Below are 23717 nucleotides of genomic sequence, written 5' to 3' on the forward strand. Positions count from 1 at the left end.
GCTGAGATCTTCCTAACACGTCGTCGAGCTCCCTGAGATGTGACTGATTAAAAAAAAAAACAACTTCAGTGCAAAAACGCCCTGTTTCGGCGTCATATTCATCACATTTGGACATTCATTTGTTTGTTGGCTTAGTGGTATGAATTATTACACGTGTGAGTTGTCATTTAGCTGGTTTGGCTGCTTTTCCCAGTTTTTCCAAAATGTTGAATATGAATGGGTCAGAATTGCTGGAAATGAACGCAAGTTCCCCCGTCAAGTTTTCTTTTATGCAGTGCATCCAGAAAGTATTCCCAGCACATCACTTTTTCCACATTTTGTTATGTTACAGCCTTATTTCCAAAATGGATTAAATTCATTTTTTTTCCTCAGAATTCTACACACAACACCCCATAATGACAACGTGAAAAAAGTTTACTTGAGGTTTTTGCAAATTTATTAAAAATAAAAAAACTGAGAAAGCACATGTCCATAAGTATTCACAGCCTTTGCCATGAAGCTCAAAATTGAGCTCAGGTGCATCCTGTTTCCCCTGATCATCCTTGAGATGTTTCTGCAGCTTCATTGGAGTCCACCTGTGGTAAATTCAGTTGACTGGACATGATTTGGAAAGGCACACACCTGTCTATATAAGGTCCCACAGTTGACAGTTCATGTCAGAGCACAAACCAAGCATGAAGTCAAAGGAATTGTCTGTAGACCTCTGAGACAGGATTGTCTCGAGGCACAAATCTGGGGAAGGTTACAGAAAGATTTCTGCTACTTTGAAGGTCCCAATGAGCACAGTGGCCTCCATCATCCGTAAGTGGAAGAAGTTTGAAACCACCAGGACTCTTCCAAGAGCTGGCTGGCCATCTAAACTGAGCGATCGGGGGAGAAGGGCCTTAGTCAGGGAGGTGACCAAGAACCCGATGGTCACTCTGTCAGAGCTCCAGAGGTCCTCTGTGGAGAGAGGAGAACCTTCCAGAAGGACAACCATCTCTGCAACAATCCACCAATAAGGCCTGTATGGTAGAGTGGCCAGACGGAAGCCACTCCTTAGCGAAAAACACATGGCAGCCTGCCTGGAGTTTGCCAAAAGGCACCTGAAGGACTCTCAGACCATGAGAAAGAAAATTCTCTGGTCTGATGAGACAAAGATTGAACTCTTTGGTGTGAATGCCAGGCGTCACGTTTGGAGGAAACCAGGCACCGCTCATCACCAGGCCAATACCATCCCTACAGTGAAGCATGGTGGTGGCAGCATCATGCTGTGTGGAACTGGGAGACTAGTCAGGATAAAGGGAAAGATGACTGCAGCAATGTACAGAGACATCCTGGATGAAAACCTGCTCCAGAGCGCTCTTGACCTCAGACTGGGGCGACGGTTCATCTTTCAGCAGGACAATGACCCTAAGCACACAGCCAAGATATCAAAGGAGTGGCTTCAGGACAACTCTGTGAATGTCCTTGAGTGGCCCTGCCAGAGCCCAGACTTGAATCTGATTGAACATCTCTGGAGAGATCTTAAAATGGCTGTGCACCGACGCTTCCCATCCAACCTGATGGAGCTTGAGAGGTGCTGCAAAGAGGAATGGGCGAAACTGGCCAAGGATAGGTGTGCCAAGCTTGTGGCATCATATTCAACAAGACTTGAGACTGTAATTGCTGCCAAAGGTGCATCGACAAAGTATTGAGCAAAGGCTGTGAATACTTATGTACATGGGATTTCTCAGTTTTTTTATTTTTAAAAAATTTGCAAAAACCTCAAGTAAACTTTTATCATTTTGTCATTATGGGGTGTTGTGTGTAGAATTCTGAGGAAAAAAATGAATTTAATCCATTTCTGAATAAGGCTGTAACATAACAAAATGTGGAAAAAGTGATGTGCTGGGAATACTTTCTGGATGCACTGGATGTTCTACTTATGAGATCAGATCAGGTTCTCTTCACTCTTCACAGTGCTGTCCACACTGGTGTCCCTGCTGGGCTCCTAGCACACAGGTTTAGGTGATCATAGGCCCTATGCAGGCCCCCCAGCCCAGCTCTGGACTGACAGACACACTAAGCTCATGCTCAAGGTTGCCGGTTCGAATCCCGTAAACGCCAATAGGGACTCTGCTCTGTTGGCCCTTAACCTGCAATTGCTGAGCGCTTTGAGTAGTGAGAAAAGCGCTATATAAATGCAAAGAATTATTATTATTATATTATTAGACTCCAGCACTTTGAATCCATTATATTAATTGACCAGTAATTTCACAATCCTTAAATAATATGCACGTCACAAACAAAGTGTAGGAGGAGAATGGGCATCCCAGCTGGATCAGATGCTGTTCCATTACCTGGATGGGAATGTGATATTGATGAAAAGTTAATTCCAAATATTGTTTTTACTGAAGTCTTATAGTAAAAGTGTAAGTTTAAAAAGTATTTGCGTGTTAATTTCAAAGCGAAACAGAACAAAATCGTATAACGCAACATGAAGCAATCTTCTTTCATTTTATTACGTTTAACTATTTTTTACTTTGGTTAATTCCTCGCTGTAATGTAAAATAGTTCAATTATACATATGTAACAATTCCCATGATAATAACAATCCGTTTAAATTGTACATCCGCCCCCCCCCCCCCCATACGTGACTGGAGTGGCCAGCATGCAGCGCCCGCACGGGGGTCGGCGAGCGAAGTGAGCAGAGGGCACAGCCCCCTAGTAAATAGGCCAAAACAAACAACCGACTCGGAAAAGCTTCTTTAAAACTTTATTTAAAAAAATTGCAAAATGCTAAACTTGAGAAAAAAGATTTTGTGACCTCACTCTTTACAATATATTTAAATAAGAAACCATTTAATTGATAAAAGCTCCTATTAAAATATCAATAAAGAAGAATAGATTTACTCAGGTGCAAATGAAGCAGCTGTATTTATGGCTACAAAGGCATTTTGGAAATCCAGTGTTTAACAAATTCTCTTTCCAATAAAATAATTCAGTGTAAAAATACAAAAAAAAACAAAAAAAAAAAAAAACAACTCTACTCCTCTAATAGAAAAGTTCATAACAAAAAAAAATTAAAATTAAAATGAAAACACACAGAAATTGGAACCCCAGTTACCTTCACCATCTCCAGTAATATAGAAACAGCAATCAATTCCCATTTATTGTAAAAATAATTGAAGGCAGTTTGCAAACAAAAAAATAAAAGTGCAGAGTTGAGAAGCACTGCGGTTCTGGACTTGCGTTTGCCCTCTGGATGGGTGGGTAGGTCCTTTTTGTTTTTTTGCATAACTGGCAGCCCTGGTGTTTATACCCGCTCAAAACGAGACTGTAAAATCTCAACACTCCATGGCTATGTGGAAATAAGGCAAAGAAGTGAGCTGCCCACCCTCCATAACCCCCAACCCCCCCCAAAAACGGCCCAACAAACAAAAAAAGTGTGAATGTTCCAGAAGCCGAATTAATTCCTTGTTTCACAAATCTGTCAGAATGACCAGAGGCAAACACCATTGGGGCAGGCTGAGCTCATGGGTCAGATGTGGGGGATCAAGACATTGAGTGAGAAGCCATTTTAATTCTAATGAAACAAGATTTAAAAAAAAATAAATAAACATACAAGCCCACCCCCCGCCATGATGTAAACGAGTCTGTCTGCCTGTTCCTGATGCACTCGGTGGTTTGTGTAAATCTTTCATTGCTAATAAAGTTTGAAGAGTGACAGGTAGGCTGAGCTGTTGGCCACTCCCACTTTGGACCACCATTATTCCACTTATCGGCAGACAGTTGGTTAAATGAAAGTGGCCTCCCTCAACTTTGATGTCATGTTGGCTGCCAGCTCCAAGTTCATTTATTGAATTCCCACGATTGTATGCCAACTGGCAGTAATGTGAGCGGAGGCCGAATGTCAACTGTCACCATAAACATAAGCAAGGACCAATTCATAGGACATAGTGATGACAGTGCAAGCGTGGAGGGTGGGATACCAGGGAGCCCCCTCAATGCCTTCCCCTCACTCATCTGACCCTCTCAGGACACTGAATTGGATTTGGGAGAATCCACACTGGCCAGTGAGCAGCCCACACTTGGACAGAAGCTTCACAAAAACCCAAACCTCTGAGCAGTACACACACCTCTGCCTGGCCATCACCTCCCGTCGGCCAACTGGCCACCGTGACGTCATTTTGATTTAGGCTTCAAGGAAAAGAAAGACAAAGGAAATGGTGTGGTGCCAACCGCTGGTCACCTGGGCCAAATGCACTTGACAACAGAAACTTAATGGCCACTTTGTAAAATTACAAACAAGGTGCCCACTTCAAATGGCGGAAGACGTTCAAGGTTCAATCTGGTCATTAATCCCAATCTAATAACGATGTGGACTCCATTTCTACAGAGCGAGGGGGGAAGAAAAAAATAGAAAAGGAAACAGCGTTCTCTCTTGTGGCTAGAAAACCTAAACCCAACTCTTTAAATGGACGCAATTTGTAACGCGAGAGGATTAACGGCGAGTCTTAGTGAGCACGTCTGTGATCCTAGAAAATGGGCAACTCCTAGGGCTTAAACTGGTCATCAGTTATAACTGAATAAATGATGTGGACTCCGTTTTTAAAGAGTTACAGGGAAAACAATTTTAAAATGGAGAAGGAAACAGCACCCTCTAGTGGTCAGCACACTTAAATTAGCTTTTAAAATGGAAACAATTTGTAACCCAATTGGCGAAAGGATTAATGACGAGTTCTACAATTTGTCTAAGTGAACATGCCAATGGTTCTGGGAAAACAAATCTTAAAAATGAAGAAGGAAACAGCACCCTCTAGTGGTCAGCACACATAAATTGGCTATTAAGATGGAAATGATTTGTAACCCAACTGGTCAGAGGATTAATGGCCAGTTCATAGTTCAAATATCTGTGATCCTGGGGCTTAAACAGGTCATTAATAAGAACCTCATAATGATTTGGATTTCATTTACAGGAAGAAAAGGTCAAAGATAATAGCGCCCACTAGAGGTGACCAGTTCTAAATGCACTTGACAACAGAAACTTGTAAAACTTTAATGGCCAGTTTGTAAAATTACAAACATGGTGCCCACTTCAAACGGCGGAAGACATTCAAGGTTCAATCTGGTCATTAATCCCAATCTAATAACGATGTGGACTCCATTTCTAGAGAGCGAGGGAGAAGAAAAAATAGTGGAAAAGGAAACAGCGTTCTCTCTAGTGGCTAGAAAACCTAAACCCAACTCTTTAAATGGACACAATTTGTAACCCGAGAGGATTAACGGCAAGTCTTAGTGAGCACGTCTGTGATCCTTGAAAGTGGGCAACTCCTAGGGCTTAAACTGGTCATCGGTTATAATTGAATAAATGATGTTTTAAAGAGTTACAGGGAAAAATTTAAAAATGGAAAAGGAAACAGCACCCTCTAGTGGTCAGCACACATAAATTAGCTTTTAAAATGGAAACAATTTGTAACCCAATTGGAGACTCGTCATTAATCCTTTCTCCAATTGGGTTACAAATTGTTTCCATTTTAAAAGCTAATTTGTGTGCGCTGACCACTAGAGGGTGCTGTTTCCTTTTCCATTTTTAAAATTTGTTTTTCCAGGACCAATGACATATTAACTTAGACAAATTGTATAACTCGTCATTAATTCTAAGTTAATATGTCATTGGTCCTGGAAAAACCAAATTTAAAAATGGAAAAGGAAACAGCACCCTCTTGTGGTCAGCACACATACATTAGCTTTTAAAATGGAAACAATTTGTAACCCAATTGGCGAAAGGATTAATAGAGAGTTATACAATTTGTCTAAGTTAATATGTCATGGAAAAACAAATTTTAAAAACGGAGAAGGAAACAGCACCCTCTAGTGGTCAGCACACATAAATAAGCTATTAAAATAGAAACAATTTGTAACCCAATTGGTGAAAGGTTTAATTACAAGTTCTACAATTTGTCTAAGTGAACATGCCAATGGTTCTGGGAAAACGAATCTTAAAAATGAAGAAGGAAACAGCACCCTCTAGTGGTCAGCACACATAAATTGGCTATTAAGATGGAAATGATTTGTAACCCAACTGGTCAGAGGATTAATGGGCAGTTCATAGTTTAAATATCTGTGATCCTGGGGTTTAAACAGGTCATTAATAAGAACCTCATAATGATTTGGATTTCATTTACAGGAAGAAAAGGTCAAAGATAATAGCGCCCACTAGAGGTGACCAGGCCTAAATGCACTTAGCTGGTTAGAGGATTAATGGCAGTTAAAATCTCTTATGATTCCAGCAAAACGTACTATACCTATTAGTTACAATCTAATAATGATTTAGACCTCAATCTATACAGTGGGAAGGAAAAAATTTAAAAATGGAAGAGGAAACGGCACCCCTAGTGGTCAGCATAGCAAAAAAAAAAATCAAAAACAATTTGTAAGCCAACTGGTCAGAGGAATAACGGCCAATTTATAGTTAAAATGTCTATGATCCAGGAAAGTGGATGATTCCTGGGGCTTACTGTGGTCAGCAGTAGCAAACTCTTCAAGGTCAACGATAATAGCAGCCGCCAGTGGTAAGCAGGGCAAAATGGACTTCACAGTAAAACTTTATAAACTGTTAATGACCAGTATATATAATTAGGAAAAAGGCACCCGATTAAAATGGCCCTGGTTTCTGAAAAATGGAAGACATCCAAGGCTCAATCTGGTCATTAATTAAAATCTAATAACACTGTGGACCCCATTTCTATAAACTGAAAGAAATAGTACCCTCTAGTGGTCAGCATACCAAAAGAAACATTTAAAATGGGAACAGGTTATAACCCAACTGGTCAAAGGATTAGTGGGTGGGTAGTTTCGAAAGAGGACAATTCCAAGGACTTAAACTGGTCGTTATTAGCAACCTCATAATGACTGGGATTTCATTCACAAGAAGGTGAAGATAACAGCGGCCACTAGTGGTCACACAGGCGCTTTACAACAGAACTATGTAAGCCGTCAATGGCCCGTTTAGTCTTCAAGAAACAAGAAGTCCACTTAAAGGACTTCTAAGAAGGTTTCCAAGACCATTCTGGTCACCAGTTACAACCTAACAAGGGTTTGCACTCAATTTCTAGAAAGAGAGAGAATAAAAAATAAAAGTGGAAAAGGAAACAACACCCTCTGGTGGCTGTCTTACCATAATAAACAAGTAAAATGGAGTTTGTAATCAACTGGTCAAAGAATTAATGGCCAATTTGTAATTAAAATGTCTGTGGATCATGGAAAACAGACAATTCCTAGGACTTAAACTGGTTGTTATTACCAACATCATAATAAGACTGTTTCTTGCATTTGAAATCCCAAAGTCGAAGATAACAGCAGCCACTAGTGGTCACCTGGGCAAAATGCACTTTACAATAGAACTACGTAAGCCGTTAATGGGAAACATGGTGTCCACTTAAAAGACTTCTAAGAAGGTTTCTGAGACCATTCAAGTTACAACCTAAGAAGGATTTGCACTCAAATGTCTCAGAAGGGGGACAATAAAAAATAAAAGTGGAAAAGGAAACAGCACCCTCTAGTGGCTGTCATACCCAAACAGACAACTAAAACAAACAATCTGTAATTCGACTGACCACAAGTTAAATGGCCACTTGATGACCCTTTGGAAAAAGGCACCCAGTTAAACCCACAAGATTCCAGAAACTGTTAGGCTGCATGAACTCTTTAGCACTCACCTTTTAAATTGTTTTAACCATTAAAATAATTTGGATTTAAATTTCTGGCTGAAAAAAGGGAGGACAAGCGTATAGTACCCATTAGTGGTCTTCAATCCAAAATTCACTATATATAAAAAAAAAAAATGACACGAATTTGTAAAATCAGTTGGCCGCTGGTCACATGACCAGTTGTTCCCATTAAGCTTTCTAAAAACACGGCACCCGATTAAAGTAATGATAACCCAGAAAATGGCAACTGCCCCCCTCCCTACACGAGCCTCTTATTACAATTACTTTTTCTTTCTTCATTTTAAATATCCACTTAGGTGATTTGAATTACATTTCCAGTTAAATAAAACAAGAGGATAAAAAGAGTGCCCACTAGTGGCCAGATGTGCAAAAATGTGCAGTGGTTCACCATGCAGCTACCAGCTTAACTGGCCAATTTATGTTGTTTGGTGTCTCAAAATGGAGTGCAGTGAGAAAACTGCCCACCTCCATGATGACTACTGACCACTGTTAGTTTATATATTTGGACTTTACGAAGCATACATCGCCTACTAGTGATCATCATGACAAACTGCACCTGTATTTCCATATGGTTTCTATTTTAAGCTGCCCAGTTAAAGCCACAAGACTAACATTCACTCAGTGAGTGGTCTTAGGCCTCTGCTTACGCAATTGGGATCTAATTTCTGAGAAAAAAAAAAAAAGAGGATTAAAATGAGAACACTGCCCACTAGGGGTCACTGTACTAAAACACACTTATGAGGAGAACAGATTTTTAACACCCAGACAAAGCCTTCTCAAAGATGTTTCAGTGCCACGACACTGGCGATCCTACCAGCAGGTGGACCTGAGAGAATGTTGGTCCGCCAATGACCAGACTAGGGGGCCTCAATCAGAAGAGGCTAAACACCCCAAGGGAGTTAAGGGGGTCACCCTGCTGCAAGTTGCTTAACTGCCCAGTTTGTGCATAGATTCGACATTCAGACACAAGGTGGCGCCCACTAGTGGTCATCGTGTGATTTGTCTATCAAAATAGAAACCAGTTAAATGGCCAGTTGACCCGGTCAGCCGCCCAGACTGAACCACAATACACTCCATGCTGGTTACACTGCCATTTTTTTCTTTTTGTAATTTTCATTTAAATTCTGGCCAATCAGCACCACCCTTTACGAAACGGTTTGAATGGACACAAACACACACACACACGCGCACACACACACAGGTCCCTGAAGAGAAGAATTTGGAATGGCAATATTCAGACCGTACAGCGCTTCTAAACTCTGCTTTTTAAAGCAATGTACATTTTTTTTTTCTTTCTTGGTTATTAGCAGTTTGCCAGGACAAAGCCCGCACCCTTGGCAAATGTCAATCGTTCACTTTGGGAACCTGCGCAGAGATGCGTCTTGGTGGAGCTGCTTCAGGTCCTCATATTTGGCGTCCTTGTCGAGCTCGAGAGCCTCTTTATGTCGAGCCTCTTTTTCTTAGCTCCTGCACAAAAGCTGAGAAGGAAAGACAATTAATACAAGACGTTAAGTTTGTGAAGCCCCCCGAAACTGAGAGAGACCAACGGCAGCGGCGTAACGGACGGCACGACATGCGCCTCTAAAAAGTCTAAGATCAGGAATGAAGAAAGTAAAAGGTGGCAAACCTTCAATGATCTCCTCCTTGACCTTCTGCAGCTCCTTCCGCACTTCCTCCAGAATGTCCTGTGGGGATACAGCAGCATATTAGCATACTGCATCATTAGAATAAGCCACGCCCCCACCCAGCCTAGAGCAGGGGATGCCAACTCCGGTCCTGGAGGGCCACAGTGGCTGCAGGTTTTCATTCTAACCCTTTTCTTAATAAGTGACCTGTTTTTGCTGCTAATTAACGTCTTTTGAGTTCGTTTTAATTGACCTGCTCTTGAAGACTCGGACCCCTTCATTGTTTCTTTTTCCTTAATTAGCAGCCAAACAATAACGAGATACAAAAATGAGCCAAAACAAACTGGTGTCCATCATACAATATCTGAAAAGAAAGAAAGAATGTTGATCTGCTCAGGTCCACAAAACATTTTAACGGTGCCCTTAGAAAGAGAAAATCAACAATTACAGAAATGTCTGCTAATGCACAACAAGAGCAGCCACAAGCCATGGAATTAAAGAACGAGTTCAATGAACGACAAGAATCAGAGCCTAATGAAGCGACTGGTTGGAGTTTGAGGCCCTGACTTAGTTGGTCTTCTGCCGACTCCCTCACTTCACATTTCATTTCTGTTTGGGTGCCATTTAAGGAAAGAAATGAAGCAAATCAGAGGAACGATGAAGAAATTCAGGGGAACAAATCTTAAAAGAGAAGTCAATTAAAATGAATTCAGAAGAAGTTCATTAGCAGCACAAACTGGGCACTCATTGAAAAAAGGGTTAGAATGAAAACCCGCAGTCACGGTGGTCCTCCAGGACTGGAATTGGTAACCCCTGGCCTAGACTAGTGTGTCCCAACCCAATTTTTCATACGCCAGTGTGCTTGCGACCCACCGGGTGAATTCAGCGCGATCGTCTGAGCGAGGGGAGTGGTGTGGGTCCCCTGCAGTGAACCAAACGTTATCATCAAAGCAGGGGCTTTCCCACACGATCACCAGAGCTTCAGGAGCGTTAGATGACTCAAGCGCAATCGTCAATGATTTTCATCCCTGGTGAATCAAACACGATCGTTAGAGTGGGGGGTTTTTTGGTCGTCCAGGATTGGCTGCAATCCACCTGCATTACTGTCACTGGGAATCGAATGGGATTGTTGGAGCGGTGGTTTTCATCTGGGGTCACCCACAGCCCACAGATTGACAAATGTTGTCCAAGAACTATCAAGGTGCCACCACTGATTCACTGCCACTTCAAGTGCTAGTGCCCATGGTGAAGACTTGGATAAAAATAACATACTGTACACTATATGGCCAAAAGTATGTGGACACCCCTCCGAATGACTAAGTTCAGGTTCACACAGCCATACAACCTCCATTGACAAGCACTGGGTCATACTAAAGAGCTCAGTGATTTTAAATGTGTCATAGGATGCCATCTTAGCACATTAAATTTCTGTAAGTGTTTCAGTTATGAAGCGGAGGCACTGAGGAGCACCAAGAGCTCAGCCGTGAAGTTTTGACATCCAACTTCCGAGGTAAATGGAAGGCAGCACGAGTCGCTGAGTATGTCAGACTACACGACTGTTGTCATGGGAATGTACCGTGACTTGCTAATAAGACTCTGTACGTGAAGACTGTATAAGTGCTTTCTAGAGTCTTGGTCAGGAATGGCGGAAGGCAGACAGGATGGGTAATCCTCAATGGAAGATGGGTTGTGTGAGGGTTTTTTGAGAATAGGGACCACATGAGACTTCTTGAAAACGGTAGGGAAGATAATCAGAGGTCAGGGATGCATTAAAAACAGAAGAGATCTAGAGGATCAAGGAAGGAATTAAGAGAAGGACTGAGAAGACATCAAGGAATAGGTTCCGGTGCACAGGTGGGAGGTCTATGGTTACAGAGCAGGAAATAGGAGAATGACACAGTGGTGAGTCAGAAGATGTTTTAGCAGTCTTGGAACTGTTTTTGAATGTTAGTGACTTTCGAAGGAAAGACCAGGAGAGACGGATGATGGTTTAGGACCAGCAAAGAGAGTCAGGAGAGACCTGAAGGTAGAGAAGAGCTAGGAAGCACTTCTTTCAGAGAACACAATCAAATTTTGAAAGAAAGAAAACAGGAGAGACCTGCACTTATCCAGAAGCGATGGTTGTTTGTTATTATGGTAAGGACCTTCAGCAGGGTGGAGTTCCATGTGAGTCGAAATGAAGAGTGGAAGATACGAGGGCGGGGGAGAAGAGGTACAAGTAGGGTGGTGGACAAGAGGACAGTGGGCATCAAGAGAAGAAGATAGAGAAGTTATAAAGAGAGTTTGATATTTATTGATTCCACACAGCTGTAAACAAATTTGATGGAGGACAGCTTGGGGACAGAGACAAGTTGAAATTTGGGCCAGACGTGGCCTGCAGGGCTACTAACTGATGATCCCAGTCTGCCATGTTCTACTATACTGAATCTGTAACAGTTGTGTGCTACCAGCTTGTTTCTTTCTGGACCCCCTTGAAGTTTAAAGGGGTGCGTGTGGGGGCACTAATCTAAACCCTCATGAGTCAGTGACATGTTGATCTGTGACAGTATTTGCTTGAGCCCAAGAACAATGCAAAAAGGAAATTCTCAGAAAAGCTTGCTTTGAGATAGCACGGGCCAGGATTCCCAACAACATGACATACCTGCTTGAGACGCTCCATGTCCGTGTCATCTGCACCGGCTCCAGTGTCATTGGTGCTGACCACCGACTTCACTCTACAGACAGGCCATGAAAGATGGGAAAAAAAAAAAATTAGGGAAACATTAGCGGTACAATTTGTTAAAAGTGTTTGCCAGCCTTGAGTGTGTTTGGTAATGTTGCTCTCAAAGTCTTCCCGTTTACTGTACCCTCTAGAAGAATGGACAGATTAGCTTTTATGAATTCAGTTGTTTACAAACGAGTGCAGCATCATCTCCTTCTACTTTTAGAGTAGCGACTGATGTCCTCTTCCATGCAACACTTTAAAAGTAACACCTGCATTGCTATATGGTTGCGAGACATGGACGCTATCCAGCGACCTGAGATGAAGACGGGACTCCTCCATGTGTGTCTCTTCAGAGAGTCCTTGGGTACCGCTGGTTTGACTTTGTGTTGCTCATGGAGTCCTGAATGAGGCACATTACCTGCATTGTGAGGGAACGTCAGTTACGGCCATGTGGTGCGATTCCCAGAGGAGGATCCGGCTCATTGTTGAGGACCTGAGTGGCTGGACCAGGCCAAGGGGACGCCCACGTAACACCTGATATATAGATGGTCATTTCCGGAGAGTGGGACTGGACCACGTGTCTGCCTGGGGGGTTACCAACCGGGATCCCAAGCGGTTACATCATGCGGTGGGTGTGGCAACATGCTGTACCAGTGCCTGCTCCCCAACCTGACCTGACCTGCATGGTGACTGGATGACAGCAAGAAGCCAGTCATCCATTCATCTTGATCTGGACCAGGAAGGTTCACCAGTCTGACACAACAACATGCCTACAAATCTGTCTATTTGTGTTCTGTTCTGTTCTGTGTATTGTATTGTATTGACCCCCTTTTTTTTGACACCCACTGCACACCAAACTTATCTGGAAAGGGGTCTCTCTTTGAATTGCCTTTCCCGAGGTTACTTCCATTTTTTTCAACACCAAGGTTTTTTTTTGGGAGTTTTCCTTGTCTTCTTTGAGAGTCAAGTCTGGGGGGCTGTCAAGAGGCAGGGCCTGTTAAAGCCCATTGTGGCACTCCTTGTGTGATATTGGGCTCTACAAAAATAAATTGTATTGTACTGTATTTGGAGATGTGGGTAGCGCTGCTGCCTCGCAGTTGGGAGATCTGGGGACCTGGGTTCGCTTCCCGGGTCCTCCCTGCGTGGAGTTTGCATGTTCTCCCCGTGTCTGCGTGGGTTTCCTCCGGGCGCTCCGGTTTCCTCCCACAGTCCAAAGACATGCAGGTTAGGTGGATTGGCGATTCTAAATTGGCCCTAGTGTGTGCTTGGTGTGTGGGTGTGTTTGTGTGTGTCCTGCAGTGGGTTGGCACCCTGCCCAGGATTGTTTCCTGCCTTGTGCCCTGTGTTGGCTGGGATTGGCTCCAGCAGACCCCCGTGACCCTGTGTTCGGATTCAGCGGGTTGGAAAATGGATGGATGGATGGATGGATGTATTTGGAGATGCCAGTTAACAAAACACGCATGGTGTGGCAGGAGACTGAAGTGCCTGCAATTATCTATCCACTATGGTGTGCGAGAAGTTCAGCTGAAGATGTGGACCTGGAGACGGGCCAAATTGAATTTATGAGCAACGCCATTGGGAGTTGCTTATAACTGTCACTGCATGCCTTCTGTCCCATGTCAACTTAGCAGACGGCACCTTGGAAACTGGGCGGCATGATGGCGCACTGGTAGCGCTGCTGCCTCGCAGTTACGAGACGTGGGTTCACTTCCCGGGTCCTCCCTGCGTGGAGTTTGCATGTTCTCCCTGTGTCTGCATGGGTTTCCTCCCACAGTCCAAAGACATGCAGGTTAGGTGCACTGGTGATCCTAATGTGTGCTTGGTGTGTGTGTGTGTGCCCTGTGGTGGGCTGGCACCCTGCCCGAGGTTTGTTCCTGCCTCGCACCCTATGCTGACTGGGATTGGCTCCAGCAGACCCCCGTGACCCCAAACTATAGACACCATAGTTTGTGCCACAAGCACAAACGGAAGATGCTAACGATTGCCGAAAAGGTAAAAGGTTTGGATATGTTGAAGGAAGGGAACAGCTACACCGCTGTAGGACGCCATTACGGAATCAATGAGTCCATGGTTCTTTTTATTTAAAAAGGAGGAAACGAATATAAGATCTATGGCCGCAGTGTCCTTTAACCAGGGTGCAAAACGAGTTGCAAGTGGATGTAGTGGCGGTAGTCCAGATGGAATCTGCTTTAGGGATTTGGATTGAAGAGTGACGTCGGTGCTACACAGTCGCCTGAAGAGGCTCCTTTAGAAGAGCTGTAATGCTCTCCTTTGTTGTGCAGTAAAATTAAACTCATCGTTATCGGACAAGTCGTCGTGTCATTGTTGGTGAGTAACCATAATTAATTTTCTATGTACAGTACTTAGTACATGTACGTACGTTTAGTGTCACTTTACATTTTACTGTATACAATTTTTCTTGCATTGTACGTATTTATTGCTGGTGGCCTGTCTGTCATAATGGCTGTAACATATGTGATATCTTTAACATTTAGGTTTTACTGTATATAAACAGTGTGTTTACATACATAATTTCAACGAATCTTACCTAATATCTAAGAGAATACAAAGGGTTTATGCTGCGTAACTGTGCGGAAAATGTTTGTAAGAGTGTGGGAGAGTTTATAAGGGCTTAAAATATATAAAAATAACCATATAAACATACAGTTTTTACTTTGCGGATTTTCACCTCTTGTGGGAGGGTTCTGGAACGCAAGCCTCGTGATCGAGGAGGGATCATTGTAATCCATATTTTTCATCTATAAAGATTATTTTGTGGATTAAGCTCTGATTTCCTTTCCCTTGCCTTCATTTTTAAGTACATTTTAAAGGCTTAAATCCCTTTTGGGTCTGCAAGGCCTAAAGCAGGCAGTAGATCTGGGATTAGGCCCACTGGGGTGAGGCCTTTTCGAGGTAGGCAGTAGATCCAGGCTTAGGCTGATCGGGGTGAGGCCTGGCTTTGTCAGTGAAGCCTATTGGGGGTCTCAAACCCCATTTCTTGTGTCAGTGAAGCCTTTTTGGGGTCTCAAACCCCATTTCTTGTGTCAGTGAAGTCTTTTGGGGATCTCAAACCCCATTTCTTGTTACAGTTCTATCACCAATTCATGACACAAACATCTTGCAACTAGAGTAGTGCTCCAAAATTTCACTGAGTTGACATCAGAGAGTGATGGGCAGGGGAAATGGCAATAAGAGGTCACTTCTGCCAAAGGGGGCAATACCAGCTTCTGAGGCCAATTATGGACTCACGTTTTCCCCAGTAGACCTTTACATCTATTGATATTTTTGATGAATAAATGACTGAAAAGTCAAATCTTCCCTGTGTTTTTCTTCAAGTAGATCAGCTTTACCCATTGACTCTGTTTGCATGAAGATCTGCTTTTCAAATATGTTGAAAAACCGTACAGTTTCTGCAGGGTGTACTTACTTTTTCACACGATTGCATTCAAACATGTAGTATTTTTAGACAAAAAAAGTGCAGCACAAATCAAGGCTTTTTAGGAGAGAGAATGTGAGAAACGAATAGGGCTGACAGACTGACCACAGCCAGCGCCGCCATAAGACACAGACAGCGACCGTGGGAAGTGTACGGGTGTCATGAGCCTCCATTTGGTGCAGCAAAAATTTGCTCGCTGTCAACTGTAGCTGGCTAGATTTATTTTGGGCACTTTATTTTTCTCTCCTTTCACATTCTCACATACTCATCTTCACAAATGTGTCAAAATCAACACCTAACGCAACTACGAGTCGATTTTGAAGTTTCTGAGAATTGACAAACCTCGTCAAACTGATAGTCTTATCAAAGGCCTGCTGCAATAAAAGACATTGGAAACTAACAGGAGCAGCAGGTCACTTCCTTTATTAAGCACACAACCGTCACTTAAATGAGCTGCAGTGGCTTCCAACCTTAGCCCACCGGCTTCTCGTCATACTGGGGGGGTACAAACAGTTGTGGAGGTTTCAAAGCACGAGAATCAAGTTGTAAATGGGGGAAACACAGTCAGAAATACTAACAGGTGACTGACATGCGAGTCACGATAGCCGTCTGCATTCTGGGGGCTGACCCGGACCCTCTGGAGCAAAAAGAAGGAGGCAGTTGGGCAAAAGCTGCTGCCCACTGCCAACAAGCTCTCACTTCCCTTCAATCAGATAAGAGGCTGCCTGCAGAAGGACCTTCAGCACATGGCCAATTCTAGCACTGTGCTCTGGAGGGCGCCATCAGAAAGGTGTGTAACCTATCATGTCCTCCAGCTAGAAAACACCCACGTATGCCATTCTGTGTCTCGTTTGAACAGATTTAGCACACTTTCAATGGTTTCAACTTAAGGCTGTTCTCTGTAGCTTATCAGTTTACATGTCTGCTCTGCTGTGTCAGTGAATGCACTCTCTCCGTGGGATCAGCGAGGTGTCTATCTGTTATCGGAGTATGGGAAAGGTGCTATATAAAGAAATACAATTTATTATTATTATTATGCATGTCTGTTCTACCCATCATATAGTGCCTTTCCTACCACTACATTCTGCTATCTGTCATATAGAGCCTTTCCTATATTACCATTTATTCATCATACAATGCCTTCCCCATCAATCTATCATGCAGTACCTCTCCTCTCTTGCCTTCCTCCCATCTATCACGTACTGCCTTTACTTCCATCTATGTATCATAAAGTGCCTTTATCTACCCTACAGGGCCTTTTCCAATCTTTCCATCTATCTATCTATCATATAGTGCCTTTCACATCTATCTATCTTTCATCTATCTATTATATAGAACCTCCCACCCATCACATCCTGATCTTCCTATCTACCATACAGCGCCCTCCCTCTATCACACAGGGCCTTTCCTACCTATTCATCAATCACCTTGTCGATTATATAGTGCCTTTCCTATCTGTTGTACTGTGCCTTTGCTATATTTCCATCTATTTATCATAAAGTGTCTTATTAAATACCACACAGTGCACTCTCTTTCCATCTGTTTATCATAGTCCCTTTTCTAGTGCCTTTCTTGTCTATCCAACAGCGCCTCTCCTATCTTTCCATCCATTTACCAGGTTTTTTTTTATTACCTATTGTTAATACAATGAATTTCCTATTGTTCCATCTACCGTATACAGTAGTCCCTTCTTGTCTCTCTTTCAGTTCCTTTCCTATCATTCTATCTAATGACCACAAGTGCCTTTCCGATTCTTCCACCCATCACATCATGATCTTCGTACATTGCATATAGCGCCCTTCCCATATTGCACATTGCCTTTCCTATCTATTCATCAATCATCTCGTCAATTATATAGTGCCTTTCACATTTGTTAGGCAGTCCTAATTCAGCATACGGTATCCTCACATATTAAATGGATGTGCTCTCCCCCTCTTCTGCCTGTAAGCCATTGTCAGTTATGTGCAGAATTATTCTTACTAATTGCCTGCTGCTCCATTTTATAATGAAAGTGTAAGTTGTATGATTATGTTATTATTACTAGGGGACTTCGCTCGCCAACTCCCTGGCCTGCGCTACACGCCAGCCACTTCTTGTATGTGGATTTCACTTTCACCAAACAACAAATCTTTTAATTCTCATGGATACGTTTCTTCATTGGGAGGCAACACAAATTAGAAGATCTGCAAGTCTCAGACTTAAACTGTAAATGCAAACAATATATTCAATTTCTTTTCGCTGTTCTGTTATTTCACAGAGTAATAATTTCTGTTTGTGCTAATGCGATCTTTACTATCATTTTTTTGAGACCTTCAAATCTTCGTAATTCCTTTATCTCTAACCTGCTCTAAATGTGTATCGTGCCAAAGTTTTTGAATTCTGTACGACATTCTACTTTGTCATCTACTCTTTGTCTTTTATTTCCGGCCCCGGGCGGAAAGTTGGCACAAAGTCTCGTCTCACGGGACATGAAAGTATCTCTCTGAAAAAGTCACATCTTGTCCCAAGCTAAAAAGTCTCGTCTCGTCTCAGGATTTTTTTATATAATAGAGAAAGATTATTCTTATACTTGTTGTTACAAATAACCAGAGATGCAATCTGGTTTCTAAAATTTGAGGGGATGTTAGTAGATCCGTGTACTTTTTGGTATTTGAAATTTCATTTCAGAAGCAAAAACAAAAATAACGAAAATGAAAGGAATTTTCAGATTTTGATTAAAGAATAAAATGAGGGAAAATAAGGTAATTTTTAATTCTATGGTAACAAATAGCAGTCATAAACTTAAAGGGTCCGTGTACTTTTTGGTATTTGAAATTTCATTTTAGAAGCAAAAATGAAAAAACAAAAATGAAAGGAATTTTCAGATTTTGATTTTTGATCAAAGAATGAAATGATGGAAAATAAGGTATTTTTTAATTCTGTGGTAGCAAATAACAGTGATAAACTTAAAATTACACCTACTTTTCTCGATTTATTTGTGATTCAAATAATGAAAGTGTAATAGCTCAAAAACAACAAAACAGACGCATTTTCATTGTCTGAAACCGGAGGTACTTCTTCTTCTGTGCGATTTTTGATGACACGTACGAACAGTCCTCCTCCTCATAACACATCGACCGACGACCTTGAAGTTACACTACATGGCATCAGTAGAGGATGGATCATTAAATTGTTTTTCGGAACAGTAAAAGAGTGACACTCCGGGACGAGGACATAACTGCAGAAAAACTGAGTCGCATCTTTCAGGTAAAAATACAAGCTTTGCAAACTTTGCTTCATTGATGTGGCAGTTCTTTTATGAACGTTATTGTTATTACTTACTGTGAAACAGCTAACATTTGGCGATTTCATTTACTAACACTAAGTCTGGCAATTTTTATAGTGCTAGCATTTTGAATGGTTGCTCATTGACTTTTACCGGCTACTATAGCGAGTAATCGTTTCGAGTATTAACAGTGCGCACAAGTGTAACACGTTAGGAGAGCAACGTGATTTACAGAAAGTTTTCTTAACATGTGCTACACTTGTCAATGATCAACCATTCACACATTTACACACATTCAAAATGCTAGCACTACAAAATTTGCCAGGCTTAGTGTTAGTAAATGAAATCACCAAATGTTAGCTGTTTCATAGTAAGTAACAACAACAACGTTCATAAAAGAACTGCTACATCAATGAAGCAAAGTTTGCAAAGCTTGTATTTTTACCTGAAAGATGCGACTGTTTTTCTACAGTCATGTCCTCGTCCCGGAGTGAACATTGAAATGTTCTTTTAATTCTGAAAAACAACATAATGGTCCATCCCCTGCTGATGCCATGCAGTGAAACTTCAAGGCCGTCGGTCGATGAGTTGTGAGGAGAACTGTTCGCACGTGTCATCAAAAATCGTGCAGAAAAAGAAGTACCTCCGGTTTCAGACAATGAAAATGCGTCTGTTTTGTTGTTTTTGAGCTATTACACTTTCATTATTTGAATCACAAATAAATCGAGAAAAGTATGTGTAATTTTAAGTTTATGACTGCTATTTGTTACCACAGAATTAAAAAATACCTTATTTTCCATCATTTTATTCTTTAATCAAAAATCAAAATCTGAAAATTCCTTTCATTTTTTCGTTTTTGCTTCTAAAATGAAATTTCAAATACCAAAAAGTACACGGACCCTTTAAAGGGTCCATGCACTTTTTGGTATTTGAAATTTCATTTCAGAAAATATCACTTAAAAAAGAAAGAGAGACACTTGTTTGATTTTCAACTTAAAAGGGAAAAATGAAAAATGCAAAACAATTACTTTTGTTCTTTCGCACATCACAAAAGAAAAATGCGAGAAACGAGAATGAGAAAACGGTCCGTGTACTTTTTGGTATTTGAAATTTCATTTTAGAAACAAAAACGGAAAAAAGAAAATGAAAGGAAAGTTCAGATTTTAATTTTTGATCAAAGAATAAAATGAGGGAAAATAAGGTATTTTTTAATTCTGTGGTAACAAATAGCAGTCATAAACTTAAAATTACACATACTTTTCTGGATTTATTTGTGATTCAAATAATGAAAGTGTTTTAGCTCAAAAACAACAAAACGGACACATTTTTGTTGTCTCAAACCGGAGGTACTTCTTCTTCTGCGCGATTTTTGACGACACGTGCGAACAGTCCTCCTCCTCCTCCTCCTCCTCACAACACTGAGGAGGACTGTTCACACGTGTCCTCCGGTTTGAGACAACAAAAATGCGTCCGTTTTGTTGTTTTTGAGCTAAAACACTTTCATTATTTGAATCACAAATAAATCCAGAAAAGTATGTGTAATTTTAAGTTTATGACTGCTATTTGTTACCATAGAATTAAAAAATACCTTATTTTCCCTCATTTTATTCTTTTTTCAAAAATCAAAATTTTAAATTTCCTTTCATTTTCGTTTTTGCTTCTAAAATGAAATTTCAAATACCAAAAAGTACACGGACTGACATGACTATAGAAAAACTGAGTCGCATCTTTCAGGTAAACATACAAGCTTTGCAAACTTTGCTTCATTGATGTAGCAGTTCTTTTATGAACGTTATTGTTGTTACTAACTGCAAAATAAATAAAGGGAGTTTTCTCGTTCTTGTTTCTTGCATTTTTCTTTTCTGATGTGCGAAAGAACAAAAGCAAAAATGTAATTGTTTTGCGTTTTTCATTTTTCCCTTTTAAGTTGAAAATCAAATAAGTGTCTTTCTTTTTAAATGATATTTTCTAAAACGCAATTTCAAATACCAAAAAGTACACGGACCTTAGTAGTACAAGTCCCAGTAAGGAGAAGAGAGAAGGTGCAACTTGGTGCTGACCACTGGAGGGCAGAGTGCTGCCCAAGTACTCGATTGTGTCTTTCACTGCAGCTTGTAAGGCAGCAGAGGACTTCATCACCCTGTGGCAGCCTCAGGGCCTCGTGTGTCTCTGCAGATTCACCAGAGGTGTCTTCTACCACAACACATCCAACCCACGAAGACATAAGAATGAACACATACACGGACGGAGGCTAAGACAGCAGTGTCTGAACCCACATCTGAACCCAGCAGGACTTCATAATGCAGCACCCCTGGCGATAAAAGACGAAGTTAAAACAAGCGAGAGAGAAGCAAATTCAACACAGAAAGCACCAAGACCTGCAGAAGTATACCACAGCACCCCCCAAAGGCCATCACTGGCATTGCAGAACTGCATTACGGCCAGCAGTACTGCATGCTGCAGCTTGCATTATGAAATTAAGCTGAAGGACATTCATAGATTGCAGCTGGCATCATGGAACGGAGAACACAGGATCCCTAAAGAGCGCAGGTGGCGATGCATACATGAAACAAGCTGTAAAACTGAGCTGGAGCTTCCCACCCAGAATGCGCTACAGGAATGAATTGCGGCGAGCATCCCCCCAGGTTGGCACTGTGATGGGCAGAAAATGGCACCAAAGGGCAGCAGAACAAGAGATGCACAAAGGGCTGCAGGAGGCTACAGTGGGCAAGCACCATAGCAGAGGCGTGTACCTTGGCAGCGGGGAGGAAGACTGTGGAGAGCTCAACAGGTCCTGGTTTTTCGGTATCGAGTTTCTGAGAAGGAAGAGGATTACACCTTTGCTCAGGAGCCAGTAAAACCCACCACTGTTCGAATCCTTCAGTCGTCAAGGAACCATGAAGAGCTAAAGCTGGTCCGGGAGAGCCCACTTTAATTAACCCCCCCCCCCCCCCCCCCCATCTCCCGTCCACCCAGAAAAACCTTAGGGTACGCTTATATGATGATGATGATGGAGACAATGGCTGTAGTGGCTCATACAAGTAACCGTAACATTGTGTGCTACAGTAAACTCAAACTACACATTGGGTGAAAGGTAGGGAGCAGCACTGGATGGCACACCAGTCCACCACCAGATTGCCAATTTGGAACTGCCAATTAACCTAACCTGGGGTGGTACGAGGAAAAGTGGACAACATAGGTAACAGTGAGACTTGGCACGAGGGTCGAACCCAGGATGCCTGATGTGTGTTGTGGCATTGCTACCCACTGTGCCACCCTGACAACTTAACCAAATCATTCACATTCTGCTGCCTTTTTGCTTTAGGAAATCACTCATTCCAGTACAGGACTGTCAGCAGCTTTGGACGCAAGGCATGAATGAACCAATTAGTGATGCGGGACTTGTGAATGACTTGTTCTTTCTAAACAGCTTTTTTCAGTAAATCAATACAGTGGAGTTCAAGAGAAGTGCGGTCACTTATTGTGATGTCGCCAGTGCCTTTCGTTTCTCGGGCAGATGTTCTGAAGTGCTTGCTCAAGTACCACCATTATGAATGCGGATATTCATTTGGTTCGTTTCTTGCGAGTTTGCACTGAATCATTACTGTTGAATGAGAGCTCCATTGCTAAAGATTCTCTTGTTCATCATACAATCCGGTATCAAGACACTTATATTAGAAAGTATCAAGTGTTTGTGTTGTACAGTTCCTTATGGAATCACTTTACACAGAAAATATGATAAACATAATATTAAAGTAATACAAGGGGGCTTTGCCCCCTGCTCTCCTCGCTTGCCAAAACCCGCCAGCGCTATGCACCGTTGTGAAGAGGTGTGCTAAACGCACCCCAAGGAGACGCGGTCGCTCCTCCGAAACCCCTCTTAAATGGTGATACAATGGGAAACAAGTAACAGTTGTTTCTTTTACCTCCTCTTTGCTTGATCAGCTGCTGCCGTGCTGCGTAATCTGCAGCACTTCGAACACTTAAAAGCCTGCACAGCAGCTGTTTTCCTTTGTCTTTGTCTTGTCTCTCTTGTCCCCCCGACATCTTCAAACACTATTCGATCTCCTTTTCCCGCTCTGTTATTTCACCGAGTAATATTTTCCGTTTGTTTGCGCTAATGCGATCTTTACTCTCATTTTTGAGACTTTAGAATTTTCCTACTTCCATTATCTCAAACCTGCTCTGCATGTGCATCACGGGACTGGCTTCCAAAGGTATGACGTGACTTGTCCGTCTTGCGGGACGTGAAAGTGTCTCTCTTCAAAAGATCACGTCTCGTCGCAGGAAAAAAAGTCTTGTATCGACGCAAGATTTTTTTTTTTTTTTTTTAAATAAGAGAGAGAAATGTTTATGTCCCTTTGGACATTCAACAAACTATAAACTATAGTATAGGAACCTAATCAAGGACTTTGTTAAATGGTGCGACTCAAACCACCTACAACTGAACACCAGCAAAACCAAAGAGCTGGTGGTGGATTTTAGGAGGCCCAGACCCCTCATAGACCCAGTGATCATCAAAGGTGACTGTGTGCAGATGGTGCAGACCTATAAATACCTGGGAGTGCAGCTGGATGATAAATTAGACTGAACTGCCAATACTGATGTTCTGTGTAAGAAAGGACAGAGCCGGTTATACTACCTTAGAAGGCTGGCATCCTTCAACATCTGCAATAAGATGCTGCAGATGTTCTATCAGATGGTTGTGGCGAGTGCCCTCTTCTACGCAGTGGTGTGCTGGGGAGGCAGCATAAAGAAGAAGGACACCTCACGCCTGGACAAACTGGTGAGGAAGGCAGGCTCTATTGTAGGCACAGAGCTGGACAGTTTGACATCTGTGGCAGAGCGACGGGCGCGGAGCAGACTCCTGTCAATCATGGAGAATCCACTGCATCCACTGAACAGGATCATCTCCAGACAGAGGAGCAGCTTCAGCGACAGACTGAGAAGATCATTCCTCCCCCACACTATACGACTTTTCAATTCCACCCGG

At 42.2% G+C, this 23717-nt stretch overlaps 1 protein-coding gene across 4 annotated transcripts in view; it reads right to left on the reverse strand.

Annotated features, from left to right (window-relative positions):
- Window positions 1-2724: 2724 nt before the first annotated feature.
- The window catches only part of vaspb (vasodilator stimulated phosphoprotein b), a 212524-nt gene continuing 191531 nt past the window's right edge, over window positions 2725-23717 (reverse strand). The window contains exons 11-16 of one of the 4 annotated variants that reach the window (XR_007936307.1): window positions 21478-21540; window positions 11961-12033; window positions 9322-9379; window positions 7341-9172; window positions 6207-6630; window positions 2725-5017 (exon numbers count right to left, since the gene is read on the reverse strand). Coding sequence is in view for 1 of the 4 variants with exons in the window: in XM_028796005.2 (XP_028651838.1) it covers window positions 9135-9172; window positions 9322-9379; window positions 11961-12033 (169 nt within the window). In the remaining 3 variants the exon portion in view is untranslated. Of the gene's footprint in view, window positions 6631-7340; window positions 9173-9321; window positions 9380-11960; window positions 12034-21477; window positions 21541-23717 lie in introns of those variants that run through there. The other 3 variants (XR_007936308.1, XR_007936309.1, XM_028796005.2) reach the window with 3 other exon arrangements.

This window comes from Erpetoichthys calabaricus, chromosome 1 (genome assembly GCF_900747795.2).
Source record: "Erpetoichthys calabaricus chromosome 1, fErpCal1.3, whole genome shotgun sequence".
Taxonomy (NCBI): Eukaryota; Metazoa; Chordata; class Cladistia; order Polypteriformes; family Polypteridae; genus Erpetoichthys; species Erpetoichthys calabaricus.